At 36.0% G+C, this 15,590-nt stretch overlaps 1 protein-coding gene across 1 annotated transcript; it reads left to right on the top strand.

The window, feature by feature from the left end:
• The first annotated feature begins 1,469 nt into the window (after nucleotides 1-1,469).
• On the top strand, nucleotides 1,470-9,427 carry LOC113713055 (fimbrin-2). The gene is made up of 14 exons (XM_027236769.2): nucleotides 1,470-1,909; nucleotides 2,022-2,195; nucleotides 2,833-3,071; nucleotides 3,167-3,338; nucleotides 3,879-3,917; nucleotides 4,135-4,203; nucleotides 4,289-4,405; nucleotides 5,172-5,383; nucleotides 6,219-6,374; nucleotides 6,563-6,762; nucleotides 6,918-7,075; nucleotides 7,613-7,709; nucleotides 8,374-8,465; nucleotides 8,887-9,427. The coding sequence occupies exons 1-14, from the start codon at nucleotides 1,823-1,825 to the stop codon at nucleotides 9,067-9,069; spliced, it is 1,995 nt and encodes a 664-aa protein (XP_027092570.1). The 5' UTR covers nucleotides 1,470-1,822; the 3' UTR covers nucleotides 9,070-9,427.
• Nucleotides 9,428-15,590: the final 6,163 nt, after the last annotated feature.

The raw sequence follows: 15,590 nt of genomic DNA, 5'->3' as shown, positions 1-15,590 counted from the left end.
GAGCAAGTCCATGTTCTGTGAAGCTCTATTTGAATTTGTACTCTTAACGTCCAGACCAAAAAGAGCCGTTCTCTAATCAATTCAAGCTTTTTCTAAAGCCTACCAAAGCAAATCGTCTTTTTCTGCGTGGACCCGAACCTTCGCTCAAGCAAATGACCAAGCTATCCCTCATCTGCTATCATGACGACTCCGTGGCAGCACTTGATTTCACACTAGTGATCAACTGCAAGACTCAGTATACCTGCGTAATATTTCCTTGTTGGAGAAGGAAAAGCTGCAAGAGATTTGGAGTTACCATTAGGGCCTTTTTTTTTTTTTTTCATTTTGTTTTGAATTTCTGCTGTTGATAAAAATAGAGGAGTTTGCAATATTAGGTTCACTAACAAATGCACCACATTTGCAAATATATTCTGCAAAAAATTTCTGAGAAAAATATAAAATAGAGTCCAAACTTGCTGTGTCATGTGAGTCATCTCGACCAACCTTGCCGCATTGTTACTAGAATCTCGATTAATATGCATTTAAAAATGGAGCAAATCTTAAAGTCACACTAATAAGATTGTTTAAGAGTGCTACTATATGAAATCATAAAGTTCAGTATCAAACCTACCACTTTTTCCACCACCACATCGGGACAAATTAGTACTGGACTAATTAATTACCCCATCCTCCTCATAATCCCAAAAGTAAGTAAGGAGGAGCAGATTTCCAAATTTCACCGCCCAGCTAAGAGTACAACTACCGTGAAGCGTTAATACTCCCCATCCTCATCCATGTGACCGCAATTATTTTAGAAAAAAGAAGAGAGAAAGTTGCGGTTGCCACTTGCCATTACAATTCTCTTGTTAGTGTAGTAAACTATAAGTACTCCTTCCATTCTATTTTGAGAGTTTTTAATTTTTTTTCACATAGTTTAAAAAAAAAGTAGTTAATTTTGTTGAAAAATAAATTTAGATTGCTATTTTTTTTAAAATATCCTTACATTTAATAGAGTACAACTTTATATTAATTATTCATGAAAACTTGAATTGATGGTTTATGAGAACTTAAATTGATGGTTAAAAAAGAAGCAATCCTTAGTCATTTATCAATATGTTTTGAAAAATCTAAATGTATTAAATGGGATATGTTATTTGACAAAAAAAATGTGTTAGGTTACATTCAATAACAATCTATATTAAATAAATTAATTTATACTAATAATAACTTATATTGAATAAGAATATTTTAGAGTAGTTAAAAAATAACTAAATTTTTAATTAAAAAGTGGTCTATAATTTGGAGCAGATAAAAAAAAAGGACTATTAAAGTGGAACGGAGGGGGAAGTAGTAATTTAGTAGTAGCATTAACCAACTTTTCACCTTTTTAGCAGCTCGCCCGAGCCCCGAGTGGAGCCCCGATCCTGTTAGGTAAATACCACAGAGTGTAATGCTCATTTATTAATCAAACAAATTGAGAACTGAGGGGGAGAGAGAGAGAGAGAGTTCATTCAAAAAAGCGGGGTAATGACTAATGAGCTGAGTCTGACTCTAATAAAAACGGTTAACTACAGGGACAGTATGGTCATATTTTGAATTCTATCCGGAAACTTACTCTCCAGCCCACTTTCTCCTCCTCCCCCCACCCCACCTTGCTTTCATTTCACTGCCAGCTCTACCCCGTCCCCATTGTTTGTTAGAGGCCTTCTTCCTTCTCCTCTTCCTCTGTTTCCTCACAACTCCCTCTTTAGTGAGAGAGAGAGAGTACACAAACCAAAAGTATCAATTCACTTCCGTTGGACAAAAGAAAAAAACAGAGATCCTCTGTTTGAATCGCAAGAGAATGGCTGGTTATGTAGGCGTGTTGGTGTCGGATCCATGGCTGCAGAATCAGTTCACTCAGGTGGAGCTTCGGAGCTTGAAAACTCATGTGAGTGTCTAAAACTTGTACTACAAATTATTGGTGTTTGAGAGTTGAGTTTCAGTTGATATGATGCGGATTACGATTCTCCGTGTTCTGATTTTTTTTTCTTTTTTTGCAGTTCTCGACGATCAGAAGAGAAAATGGAGGAGTTTTGAAGGTGGCTGACCTGCCGGCGAGAATGTGTAAACTGAAACACGTTGGAGAGAGTCTTACCGAAGAGGAACGATCTGCATTTCTTCAAGATTCGTACCAGAACTTGGATGAAGATGTTGATTTCGAGCTGTTCCTTCGGGTACGATTTTCTACTTGTGAATACTGCTATATGCTAGTGAACTCATTTATGTACTCAAACTACTGTTGGCAGTTGAGCAATCCAAGAGGATTTCCAAATTATATTTTAAAGGTAAAATAATGCAAAAAATGAAAAACAACAAGTTCGAGAACTGACGTCTGCTCTTTAAGAATCTCAGGTCGAGCAAAGTTAGATATTGAAACTCGTTGTATGTCCTATTTAGACATAGATATTCTCGTGACACTTTCATCTTTAAAACGTGAATGCAGAAAATTAATGAGCTTAATGTTTTGGGAGTTACTCAAATCTAATTTTCCAATTTTATTGGATTTGATAAATTTTTTTCCTCAGCTTTTTTGAGCTTTGTCTCCTAAAAGCGTCCGTACTGATGTATCCTAACAAATTTGCCGAAATTATGCTTCTGGAGTAAAGCTACTGGGACGAAAAACCAAAATTTCTTTAACATTCTCCGATTACACATCAGTTTAATGTTTTGTGTGTTTTCAATTGAGGACAGTTAAAATTCTGATTTGATTCTAGTTTTCATTTCTTTTTTTCTTTTTCAAAAGTTGCTAGGATGTGTTCTTTGATCTTTTACTTGGTTTGACTCATGAGAGATGTTTTAAACTCATGGCAGGTCTATTTAAAACTTCAAGCACATGCCTCTGCAAGAATGGGAAGTGTAAAAACTTCATCTGCTTTCCTCAAGTCTCCCACTTCTACCTTGCTTCACACAATCAGTGAATCCGAGAAGGCATCCTACGTGGCACACATTAATAACTATCTTGCAGAGGATGAGTTCATAAAGAAATACCTCCCCATTGATCCTTCAACTAATGACCTGTTTGAAATTGCCAAGGATGGAGTTCTTATCTGGTGATTGTAGTGTGTTGCTTGCTTTACTAGTCTACGTGTTGAATACAGTCAACTGGATGGTGATATATTCTCTTCCTTTTCATCCTCCCGTGCAGTAAGCTCATTAATGTGGCAGTGCCAGGAACAATTGATGAGCGGGCAATAAATACCAAGAGATTACTCAATCCATGGGAAAGAAATGAGAATCATACCCTTTGCCTCAACTCTGCCAAGGCAATTGGATGTACTGTAGTCAATATAGGAAATGAAGACTTTATTGAAGGAAGGGTAAGTACATGTTGAGCAAATGGTTGATTATGGTTGTGAAATCATAAATAAGCATTTAAAGCCTAGATAAACTTCCGCAACTTAACCAGTTTGTGTGGACTTTTCATGCACAAATATGACATTCCCTAGTTTAGGAAAGTGGTGTTATTTTGCTCCATCAAATGGAGGTTCTGTTAAGCTCATTCAAACTGTGAGGTTGGAAAGCGAAGAATTTACTTTTACTACAGAACAACTTGTGGAACATTTTGAGGCTTCTGGTTCTGATTCAACAAATATTTGACTAGTCTTCCAATTTTGGTTGGCCTTAGAATCTTATGCGTGACTAAATTGCTAGTATTAGCATATCCTTCCTCAACAATTTTTTAACGCCACCTGAATAAATTGTCTTTAGTTATGATCGAAGTGATGCTCCACCTGGTAATTCCACGGCTGATCTTGTTTAAATTTGTCTTCACTCTGTAAACTCTATTTCTTCTTGTTTAATTTCTCTTTTATGTCCTCCTGGATAACGGTTACTGACATCAAATTTTTGTATCGCAGAGGCATCTTGTTCTTGGATTGATATCGCAGATTATAAAGGTATGTTCTGTCCAGAAAATAGTTATTTTATTATCTTTAGCTGAGAAGATTCTTACTCTGATGTTCTACTTCTGATGAAAGGGCTTCCTATGTATAATCCTCCTAGGGGTTATTATAACTTCTAATGTTTAGCCTCGACACCGTTGTTATCAAACCAATTTAACTTCTTGTGGTCTTTTAATATACTAAAGTTTATGCTGCAATTGTTATGCTTTAGATACAACTACTGGCGGATCTCAATTTAAAGAAAACACCTCAATTGGTGGAATTGGTTGATGATAGTAAGGTGAAGATCTTCCTCCAGGTTTATGTTTCCAACAATATCAATTACTTCCCATGATACAATCCACTTTATCTTTTGCAATGCCCAGGACATTGAGGAGTTGATGAGCCTTGCTCCAGAAAAAATTTTGCTTAGGTGGATGAATTTTCAGTTAAAAAAAGCAGTATACAAGAAAACAGTCACAAATTTCTCTTCTGATGTAAAGGTATATGCATTATCTAATATTCAAATTTTAGTGCCTTTCAGTGTACTGAGGCTTTGTAGTTTGAATGCAAATGAAAATTATACTCCTGAAATGCTCTAGTTCTTTGAACAATCGAATAACTCAACTTTTTCACAACCATGTGTTTAAACTGAGAAAATTTTTTACCTCTCTCAGGCTTTCATTTATTCACGGTATAGAATAACTAGAAGCCACAAGTTTCAAGTTGCACATTAGGTTTCATCAACTCTGGTTTGCATGGTAGGCAGATGGAAGTCTCTTCTTCTACCTTCTTAATAAACAATGCATCAATGAAATGGCTGATAATTTCGTAAGCTTTAGTTATACCATGTTGAAACATTGCACAAGGAAGTTCCTACGCAACAAGTAGTTGTTGTTGCTGGATTAGTTCTTTTTCAGCAAGAGAAACATTTTTCATGTCTTGTTAGACGCTTGATTCGACTGCCTATATAATTTTTAAGGTGGTAACATGCTGTCACCACTTGATGCAGCCATCTTGTGAACTAAAATGTCCCCTTTAGCAAGAGCCTCTAGTTTCAAACTTTTTGCTGGCTGATTTTCGTTGTTTTTATCTAATCAGTCTTACATCTGGTCAACAGAACTTGGTAAAGAGAGTCCTTCTGAAATACTGTCATAATGAGGAAAAGTTTCTCCTGTTAGTTGTTTCCCACTTCTTTGAAAATGCATGTACTTGTTTTATGGTGGGATAGCGCCTGATACTTGAGGTTTTCATCTGCTTCGGCTACAGGATGCTGAGGCTTATGCTTATCTCTTGAACATTCTTGCTCCCGAGCATAGTAGTCCAGCTACATTAGCTACAAAAGATCCTTTGCAAAGAGCAAAGCTCGTTTTGGAACATGCAGATAGAATGGGCTGCAAGAGATACATAACACCAAAAGATATTGTGGAAGGATCTCCAAATCTTAACCTTGCTTTCGTGGCACATATTTTCCAGCATAGGTAAGGAGTTACTTCCAATATGATGAGTCCTTGCTTATTTGCTAGCAGATACCAATTTTCTTTTGGTTGTAGCAAGTACCTTGACCAAAATGAAGTTGATGTATTTTGCCTTGGCACAAATGATGACCCAAGTCAACAGTAAATAGCATGGTTTTAAAAAGGGTGTATTGAAGTAAAAACATGCTTTGATTAGTGTAGTTTCCGTGCTTTTTTCTCATATTTTAGCGACATCTTTTATTCGGTACCTTTGCTCCATAATGTTTTGGCACCAGGCCAGCCATCTACTTCAAAATTTAAAATGCCCCACTCTCCAGTTGCCCTAGTGGAGTGTGGGAATAGACTCTAGAATTGGAAATGTGGCACTATGTCACTGTTATTCTGATTCATACTCAACTAAAGCTTCAAATGCTGAAACATGTACTTGTTGCAATGCATGACAACTTTGAAAAGTTTGTTTATAGAGAAAGATTTAACGTTGTGCTGCTATGAATCTCATGGGAGCCAACCTTCTGAGCTTTAGCTAAGGAGCCGACCCCCTGAGCATAATGAAAAATTTTGAAGAATTTAGAACCCGGCATCGTGGATCATCAACCAGGAATTCCTGTAGCTATGACAATGATTAAAGATCAAATGTTTTGAAAGTTATATATGTTGACAGATCAACTTGTTCTATTTCTGGGTTGTTTCCAAATGAAACTGTCCATTTGAAGCTGTCTGATTGTTCTTTGATAGATAATGCATTTTAGGACGGTATTTGTGCTTTCCCTTCCTTTGTCTTTGCTTTTAATCTGTCAGTGTTAATTTTGTAGTAGCTAAGTAATGATTCTGCTCGCAGGAATGGTCTCTCTACACAAACAAAACAGATATCTTTTCTTGAATCATCGCCAGATGACACCCAAATCTCCAGAGAGGAGAAAGCATTTCGATTTTGGATAAATAGTCTGGGAACCTCAACATACATAGACAACATTTTTGAAGATGTCAGAGATGGGTATGTGACCCTGCTCGCAGTATATATGCTGGATCTTTACAAACTTGTCAACACAACGGGATGAAAAAGTTTATCCTCAATAGTGCCATTTTACTTTGGATCTGCAAAATCACGTAGCGGTCACATACTATTGCAGGGATTTGGGTTTATCTATTTTCTCATTCTCTGTAGCTTCCTTGTGCCTGCAGATGGGTGCTTCTAGAGGCGCTCGACAAGGTGTCTCCGGGTATTGTTAACTGGAAAATCGCTTCTAAACCTCCAATCAAGATGCCATTCAGGAAAGTTGAAAACTGTAACCAAGTTGTCAAGATTGGGAAACAATTGAAGTTTTCGCTGGTTAATATTGCCGGAAATGATATTGTTCAAGGAAATAAGAAACTGATTCTTGGTATGTGCTTTTCCACATTTACCTCTTGGGGACTAGTCTTCGACACGTTAAACAAGTCCTTCCATTAGATGAAGTTTAACCGTTCACTTCTTGTTTTACTAACTTCCAAAATATTTAATCTATTCTAAAAACAAAGTTTTGGACTTCAATTTCAGCTTACCTTTGGCAGTTGATGCGATGTAACATGCTTCAGCTCCTGAAGAACTTGAGATTCCATTCTCATGGAAAGGAAATAATGGATATTGATATTTTAGAGTGGGCTAATACCAAAGTCAAAAATTCAGGAAGCAACAGTCGTATGTGCAGTTTCAAGGTACCATTGCTGTAGTTTGTTTCTTTCTGCAATTGTGATTCTTGGTACCTGCGAATGTAGCAAACTAAATTGTTAAAGATTTCTTGAGGATTTTTTCTTGCTTATTTACTGAACAAAGGCATATTTCCTAGAGCTTCTACATAATAATAATAATAATTATTATTATTATTTTCTGTTTTTTTTTCAAAAAAATTTTGGGTCAACCTCTCTCTCGCTCTCTCTTCTTCTTTTTTTTTTTTTGTTTTTGAAAATTACGTGTCTATACCTAATTTTTTGGCATAAGAAGCACAAATGGTGTTGTGAGAGTAACTCCTAAAACAATGAAACAAAGACTTTCACCTCTAGAAAAAAATTACGTGTTCTATTTTTTGCTGTGAACTAGTCTAGACTTGGATAGGAAAAATCTTGTGTCTGGAATAGATCGTGTACGCTCTTTATTTAGTCAAAACAAACTTGTGTGGGCCAATTATTTTTGTAACTTGTGTTGAGATTAGCTGAAATTCAATTAATAAGGTCATCACTGTGTCTGACTTGCAGGATAAGAGTTTGTCTGATGGCACATTTTTCCTTGAGCTGCTTAGTGCTGTAAATCCTCGAGCTGTTAATTGGAGTCTTGTTACAAAAGGAGTAACTGGTACATTCGGTTCAGATCTCTCTTGATGTTATCCACTTGCTGCTTGTTTGCATCTGATTATAAATAATTAAATATACAAGCTCTTCTATTATGATCAAGTGATAATTCACTTGATTTGACGAATAATACCAGAGTCTAGTTAAGAAATGTGAGCTGTTGCCTAATGCACTAAATTTCCGAAGTTGACAGAATGTTGTGCCTGTCAAAGTACAAAGAATGAACAAGTAGATATCTTTACGTTGTTATGTGGAGTCAAATGCAAGTTTTACCTGCCGCTAATCCGATCCTGTAGCTTCCTTTTATTTTCTCTCCCTCTTCCCTTTTTTTTTTCTGTAACAGTTTGTAGCATCTAGATTATTTATAGAAGTTTGTCTTGCAAAAACTGGCAATCTGGTAGTCTGGTTAATGGTAGTCTCCATTAATGAGGATTATATTTTTGAAGAAGTTTTGCCAACTTGTTACTTCTAGTTTTTCGATTTATTGAATCGAAGTTCTCGAGATTGGTCCCTTTTAGTAGAGCAATATGAGTTATTAGCTTAACTAGTTAGAAGTACATTACATGTTCAGAGTTTATGCTATCATTTTCTTCAATTTCAATCGTTGGAGTTCATAAAGCTACTGTGATATAACTCATTGCAAATTTCTGTGAAATGTGCCCATATAGAGGAGGAGAAAAGGATGAACGCAACCTACATTATTAGTATTGCAAGGAAGCTGGGATGCTCTATATTTCTCCTTCCCGAAGACTTAATAGAGGTAAATTTTTATTTATTTTTCGTGTTTATTTCTATTTCTAATGTCCAAGTTTTCCCCGTTACTATTATTTTAAACGAATTTTCTCCATTTAGCTGCAAAGTAATAGGTCACATTCATTCCTCCAATAAGTGCCAGAATATGCCTTTTAGCATTTTACTTGACAATATATGAGATATCTAAGTGTGAGTCGACTAAGGAGCAACTGATATCCGGAAATTTCGTACTGGGGCTGCTTCCAACTAAGAACACGTAAACAGACATGAACAGCTTGTTATCATGCTTCACTTAAGCTAAACATCGTTGGTATCATGCATATCTTAGATATAAGTTATATCACATTGTCCTTTCTTCTTTTAATTTTCGCTGATGGTTAATTTACATCTTTTAGTAATACTAATAATACGATGACATGTTCTTTTAGGTGAACCAAAAGATGATCCTGACACTGACGGCAAGTATTATGTATTGGTACTTGAAACAACCTACAGAAGACCAAACATCATGTGGATCATCTGACAGCGAAAGCCTTCTGGATACAACCTCAAATTCTGCAACAGATGATACGGCTTCTGAGTCATCCGCAGATGAAAATAGTAATAGATAATTCGGCTCTTTTCATAAAGTTCTATGTTGCTATTGCATTGTTTTGATATGAGGTTTTGAAGGCCCCCATCCCCCACCTCCCGAAAAGGCAAAACCAAAAAAAAAAAAAGAAGAGATTTTCAAATTTATGGTGACGACCCTTTACAAATCAGTGTATTGGATGGATGTTCTCTGTCTAAAAGCAAATGCCCATGTGAATAGATAGGAATACGTATTTGTACTAGAAGAAGAAATGCTATGCTGGTGATTGATTTTTGCCTGTTGGGAATTCTGTCAAAACCACTATTGAAGTTCTGTACTTCAACAAAGAAGTATGGCAAAAATGGAATGCCTTATCGTGTAATTTCAAGTTGTAACAATCTCAGAGAGTCTCTTCCTGTCTTACTGGGACGTATGTTTTTGGTTTTCCCTGCTGTAAGCGGTCATGTAATTGTTCTATGTTGCATTGACTAAAAGCTATTGCATATTACCCCCCCAAAAAAAAGACAAGGATCTATAACAAATATTATTTGATTAAGTGCCCATTTGAGATTGCGGTAATTTATTAAAAGGCACTTCAATCATTAGAACATTTGATTAATTTTTTTTAGTAGGGAAAGGGTGAGATTTAGGAGGCAGAGAGGGGGATAGGGAGATTTGAATTTAGGACTTCTAATTTCTGGAATCTTAACCTTAATCACTAGACAAAGGCTTCCTCGACTTTTGATTAAAGTACCAATTGAGTGTTTAGTCATATTGTTTGGATCTATACGTGCATAAGTGATTATTCCATTTGATAATGCATAGTTTTGAATTTTGAAACATATTTATCTTTTCATTTAGTTCAAAATTTATAATAAAAAGGTTAAAATTTATTTTTTTTCAATTTTTTGAAGCATAAAAGTTGTTTTGACAAAGTTAATTTTGAACTTGTGCTAAAAGTGCTTTCGGGAGCCAAAAGTACTTACTTCTCCTAAATTTAAAGAATTATGCTAACCACATATTTTAAAAAAGTTTTTACCCTTTAAAAGTATTTTTTTTTTTTCAAAAAAAAAAAAGCAAAAGTGGTACCACAGTTCCAAACGGGGTTCTAAAGTGCAGGTGATATTTGCGCTCTAAGAATAGTACCTACGACTCCATTTTAACATTTGTTCATGTGAAGAAAGGTGAAGTGCAACAAGATTAGTTTGGAATGTAAATATCATTTTGACTAAAATCACCGCACATATAATAATAATATTGGGTGTTGGATGCCAGAATTTCCTTGAAAAGTGACAGAGCTTCAGATTGCTAGATGCCAGTCCGAACGCGCAAACTTTCAGCAAGCGTGGCGCATAGTGGATTTGAGTGCGTGAATTGGGAATCTTTCTTGCACCTGTGTAGGTTATGAACGAATACTAATAATGCTTCCATTGCCCTGGTTTTTGTGAACTAACATGTTACTTGAAAGCAGTAAGTAGTAACAGTTGGTAGGTACTACGCGCAAATTGTCGTGCTTAAAGGGGGGCCAAAAAATGTCCTCAATTATTTTCGTTTTCATTTGTCTCTAAGGGGTCCTCGAATTTTCATGGTAGATTGGCTGTCACAATTATCTCTACAATTATCTTAGTTCTTGGTTTTAACACTTGTGCAATGGCGAGCATATTGCGGGATCTGCACTGGCAAATTTTTTCTTGTTGGTATGACACTGACTCGAGTGTCTTTTTAACTGTAAGGCGTCCACCACACCGCTAATTCTCCCAATAGGATGGGACAAACTTAGTGAGGGAGAGCGACTGAAAGTTGCAACTACTGCTGACTGATGTTCAATCCTTCCTTATTTTTATTGGTTCTGGCAAAGGAAATTAAAAGCTAGCTGCGGCGGAATTGAGAATTTCTTATTCGAGCAAATTTTTCATCTTCAATCTATTTAAAGGACAACAATAATTCAATGGATTTTGACGGAGGTCAAGAACATTGATTAGGTTACTAATAACTAATTGAAAAAGAGGAGATAGCTAGGAATCCTCCTCCTGCTCATAGGCTTTTAGCTAGATAAATTATTATTAATCCACAGCCCTTGTCTTTGGAATAATAATGTAACAACCTACCAAATTACTACGAAGAAAAATTAAAAAAGAGAAAAATTGTGACTTGAAAAATCCTTCTTGTTCTATTATTGCAAAAATTTCTTTATGGACAGTTAGATGCTGATGATGATTTGTCATATTGCACCAGAATTCCAAAGCATAAAGCATGACATTAATTTGATGCGATAAAACGTTCTTATATATATGATCTATAAAATCTTCTTCTAGTGGCCGGTCTCATAATAAAAAAAACACATTTCTTGAACAATTACTAGACTTCATCATCAGCGGGGGTCTTTATCTCCTCCTTCCACTTGCTGCGCAAAGTTCTCTAGCTTGGCTACAACTACATTCCTTTCAATCGCAATACTCGTTTATTTTGAAACTTAACCAACCATGTGTCGCGTGTCGCGTGTCGTGTGTTTTTTTTTTTTTTGTTTTTTTTTCAATAACGCTTTTATTATGCAAAATCCCCAAGAGAATATTTTTGGCATCGGAGTGTAATTATATTCAGTTTCACAACATAATTAAATTGAATTTTTTTATTTAACAAAAAGAAAAAGAGAGAGAGTGAGTGAGTGAGGATGGAGGAGTAGTAGTAGTAGTTGTTGCTGAGTCAGTGGGCAATTTAGTGGTCCTAATGCAAGCATGTGGATGGTTGCTTATCTGAAAATACTTGTCTAATTATGAGATTAGTTAAGGAGTCCTATTTTAAAAATGTTTGACATGTATGTCATCCTCTAGGCAATTGGACCTACCATGTTCCTCTTTTCCTATTGAAGTATTCCTCTTCAAGAATGGATCCAGCCAAGCGTGCGTTTTCCATTTGCATGTCTCTTTCTTTCTTTTATACTACACACACATATATATATGTATGTATATGTATATATATATTTCTTCAATTTCATCCAGAATAATTTTGATATATACTCATCATGAATGAAGATTACAGCTAGCAAGATACATTTGTATATATCTTAGGACAAATTCGCATGTTTCCCTAGAAACATACGTATATTGTTGCTGGCAGTTGCACTAAACATTACGTTTCCATAGATATAGATCTTCTCCTTCAAACATTCGTCCTTTCTTGGGTAATTTTTGCTCTACGATCGATCGACTATATATCTTCCATGCAATCATACCAATAAACGAAGTAAATTCTAGAAGGATTGAACGTGAAATATGTAGAGTATATATATGTAGGGCTAGCATTAATTGGTTTGATTGATCGGGGAACTAGCTATAATCATGAGGTTTGGGCTTCGTTTCTTCTATTATATATATACTCCTCCCGTGTATAGGCGTCAAATTAAATTCCTTTGTCAAAGAGTATACTGCCAGCTCCTTCATGCTTCTAGTGGCTACAAAAATTGTCCTACGTCCAACAACAACTACTACTACTACTAGCTATTACACACACAGAAAGATAGATATAGATATAGATATATACACACACACACACAGAGACACACGTAACTACTCACAGACAGACGTGTATATAATTAAATTCATTGTACTCTATATATACAGACATTCATTGCCATATCCTATATCGCTTTTTTCACTTGTTGGTTTCAGTACGATAGCTGACTAATGCATATAATTCCAAGGCTTGGCAAACTCAAAAGACTGGGCTAACTGATGATGAGCACTGACCGAAGGGTTAGTTGATCTAAGCCTATCAAGGAAGAAACCAAACCCAACCGAGAGGGGATTTAACACCACTAGCTAATTGCTAGCTATATCGCCTTTGTCTGGTGGACAAGAAATCTCAACTAGCCAACATAGATTGATTGGTGATGCTTAATTATGCAAAAACACACACGCATGCATACACAGACATAACTCAATTTAGTAGGAAGGAACGAGATATTTTTTGCTGGTGCAGGCTGTAACCCTTTGAATGGTTGACGAGATGTGATCAGAAGTCAGTCTGCACATAGAATAAGGATAAGGAATTAGATAAGGTTTCATAGCTTAGCACCAAAAGATTGATGTATCACGCTTCACCTTCACGTTTCATGAAGTTTAGCTTTCGTACGTAATCATAATTTTGTTGGATCATTTCATGTGGATACCTTTTGATCATACTGTCTGAACATCTTGTTTCGGTTTTCTCTTTGTAAGAAGCGTATATTGATCAACCGGCTTTGTTCAGTTAATCTAACTGATATTCGGATAAGTCCAGAATTGTAATCAAACACGTGATCATCCTTCTTGTAACACTTGGTAATATTTAAGACGACAACCTTATGTTCACATTCCTGAGCATTTTCAGCGATGGAGAGACGAAGCAAAGAACCTCCAAAATTCTTGGGCAACTTGACCACGGATTGTGAATAATTGATGCCTCAATTATTTCCAATAATTCAAGTGATTGAGGTTATCCAATTAGACGTACGAGATATTAATTGATATTTGGGATTTCTTACTTTTGAAATGCATGCATGATCGGTTTTTAAGTCACATGATATCTTGATAAAATATGGAGATATCCCTATTGATTACGAAATTCCAGTCCCTGATCTTCGTAGCCATGGTCGTAAAGAGAAACCGGAGGGTGCCCTCAAAGTCATTGACGCATCCAGAGGGAGACGGGAAAGGGCAGTTCTTCTAAGATAAACAAAATCTACTTTGACCTCTTGAAATTTTACCCCTCGTTTCTTGGAAAAGAAAAAAAAAACCCTTTTTAAAGTAACTATGCCCACACAATACTAGTACTATAACATTTTGTTTCCCTATTATAAGTACAATATATATTGGCCATATAGAGTAAATTTTGGTCTCAAAGCAAAAGTATCTCCATTTGGGGAAATGAACCAAGGAGTGAGTTGGATGTCTTCAACTCCGAAGTGTGCCCTGTGTGCTTGAGCGTGGACCTTTAAAAGCATTCTTGAGAAGAGGATGCACTGAAACCAAAACAACTGAACTGGAGTGATTGTGATGATATATGAGGATTTTACCCTAGTCTGTTTGATGCTTGAAGTTGCATTTCATTCTACACTTATAGTTAGTTTGGGAGTTGAGGATAGAAAAGAAAAGAAGAGAAAGGTTAAGTTACGAGAGAAATGAAAGGATAAGAAAAAAAGAGAAGAGATTTTAATGTTGTTTGGGAATTTATGAAAGAAAGGAGATGATTTTGGACACATTGATTAATAAAAATTTCATTTAATAGCTTTTCAAGAATAGAATGAGCAACTAAAAAAATTTTTTTGGTGGCTTTCCTTTGCTTGCTATCCGATTTGGAATGGAAATTTTTTAAAACTGTAGCTCCTCTCAAATCAGTCCAATTCTTTTCTTCTCTGTTTCACTAAAACTCTCAAATGTTGGAAGCACCTAATTTTCTCTTTCCTTCTTTTCTTTTCTGCTCAAATCCCACCTCCCAAACTAGCTATTAAAGTTCCAGCCTGTGTGTTCTACAATATGATCAAGAAATCATTAGGAAGGGGTCACCCACTACCAACAAGAAAGCGATTCGCTTTTAACTCCCTACACTTCATGATATTTGCAAATTAGTTCTAGGCTCTAGCAGTCTTGGTACCAGATTAAAATACCAATCACATCAGTAAATCTCTCACAACAGTAGTAATAACTGGTACGATGTCAAGTGTTAAAAGTCATCGATGAAAACTCATGCGTGGAAAATGAAATTGTCCATTTTCTTCTTCAGAGCCAACTCCTCTTGTACTATAATTATTAAGGAATATCTTACCAGAAATTAACATTTTCTGTTTACAGCATCGTCTACCAAGCCTTAAGGCTTTGGTGGGTGGGAGGCAAGGGTTCCACCAATATGCCACTCTTGTGGCTCTGCTTCAAATCCAGACAGGTGCGTAGTGCACTCGTCTGGTTCGGTGGTGATTCTGTCCCCATCGATCTCCATAAGCTCAGTTGAGCCTCCCCGTAGATAGAGTAGGAGTAGGAGTAGGGTTGACAATTGATAAAAAAAAAAAAAAAAAAAAAAAATATTATACGTCTTCTTCTTCTGACAGTTCAAGGGGAGAAGAATCACAAATGTACAGACGAGGGAAAGAGAAAAATAGAACATATAATTCGCAGGATATATATTATATATATGGTGTGGACGAAACTATACAATTTGGCCAAGTGGTTCAATAGAACATATGCCAGCAGATCAACGACATGTGCTTGGAATTTGGAAATCCGTTAGTTAATTGGGCATAGAGATTAATCTAATATTGTAATGCGAAAGAAAGAAGGTTGTGTTCAACGTCACGTACGCTAAAGAAACGAGAAAAGATGGCTGTCAAAAAAAGACAACAGTGTTCACTTGCATGTTAACATGTAACAATTTCAACGAAACACTTTGTAAAAGTCAAAAGCAATCATCGATTTGAACCGACTTTAATCTTTACTATTCGTCAAAACACAGAATCATGGAATTATTACTTGCCCAGCTCAACACGAACAATAAGCTAGCTAGCTTTGGAGAAAATTAATAAATTTAATG

This window comes from Coffea arabica, chromosome 1e (assembly GCF_036785885.1).
Source record: "Coffea arabica cultivar ET-39 chromosome 1e, Coffea Arabica ET-39 HiFi, whole genome shotgun sequence".
Classification (NCBI taxonomy): domain Eukaryota; kingdom Viridiplantae; phylum Streptophyta; class Magnoliopsida; order Gentianales; family Rubiaceae; genus Coffea; species Coffea arabica.
Note: the sequence above shows the minus strand (reverse complement) of the source record. Positions and strands in the feature narration are given on the sequence as shown.

Bases quoted from the DNA above. Each gene is read 5' to 3' on its own strand.
- LOC113713055 (XM_027236769.2), top strand. From the start codon at position 1,823: ATGGCTGGTTATGTAGGCGTGTTGGTGTCGGATCCATGGCTGCAGAAT. The intron at 2,196-2,832 runs GTACGATTTTCT...AACTCATGGCAG, and splicing joins ATTTCGAGCTGTTCCTTCGG to GTCTATTTAAAACTTCAAGC. The intron at 4,204-4,288 runs GTGAAGATCTTC...TGCAATGCCCAG, and splicing joins AATTGGTTGATGATAGTAAG to GACATTGAGGAGTTGATGAG.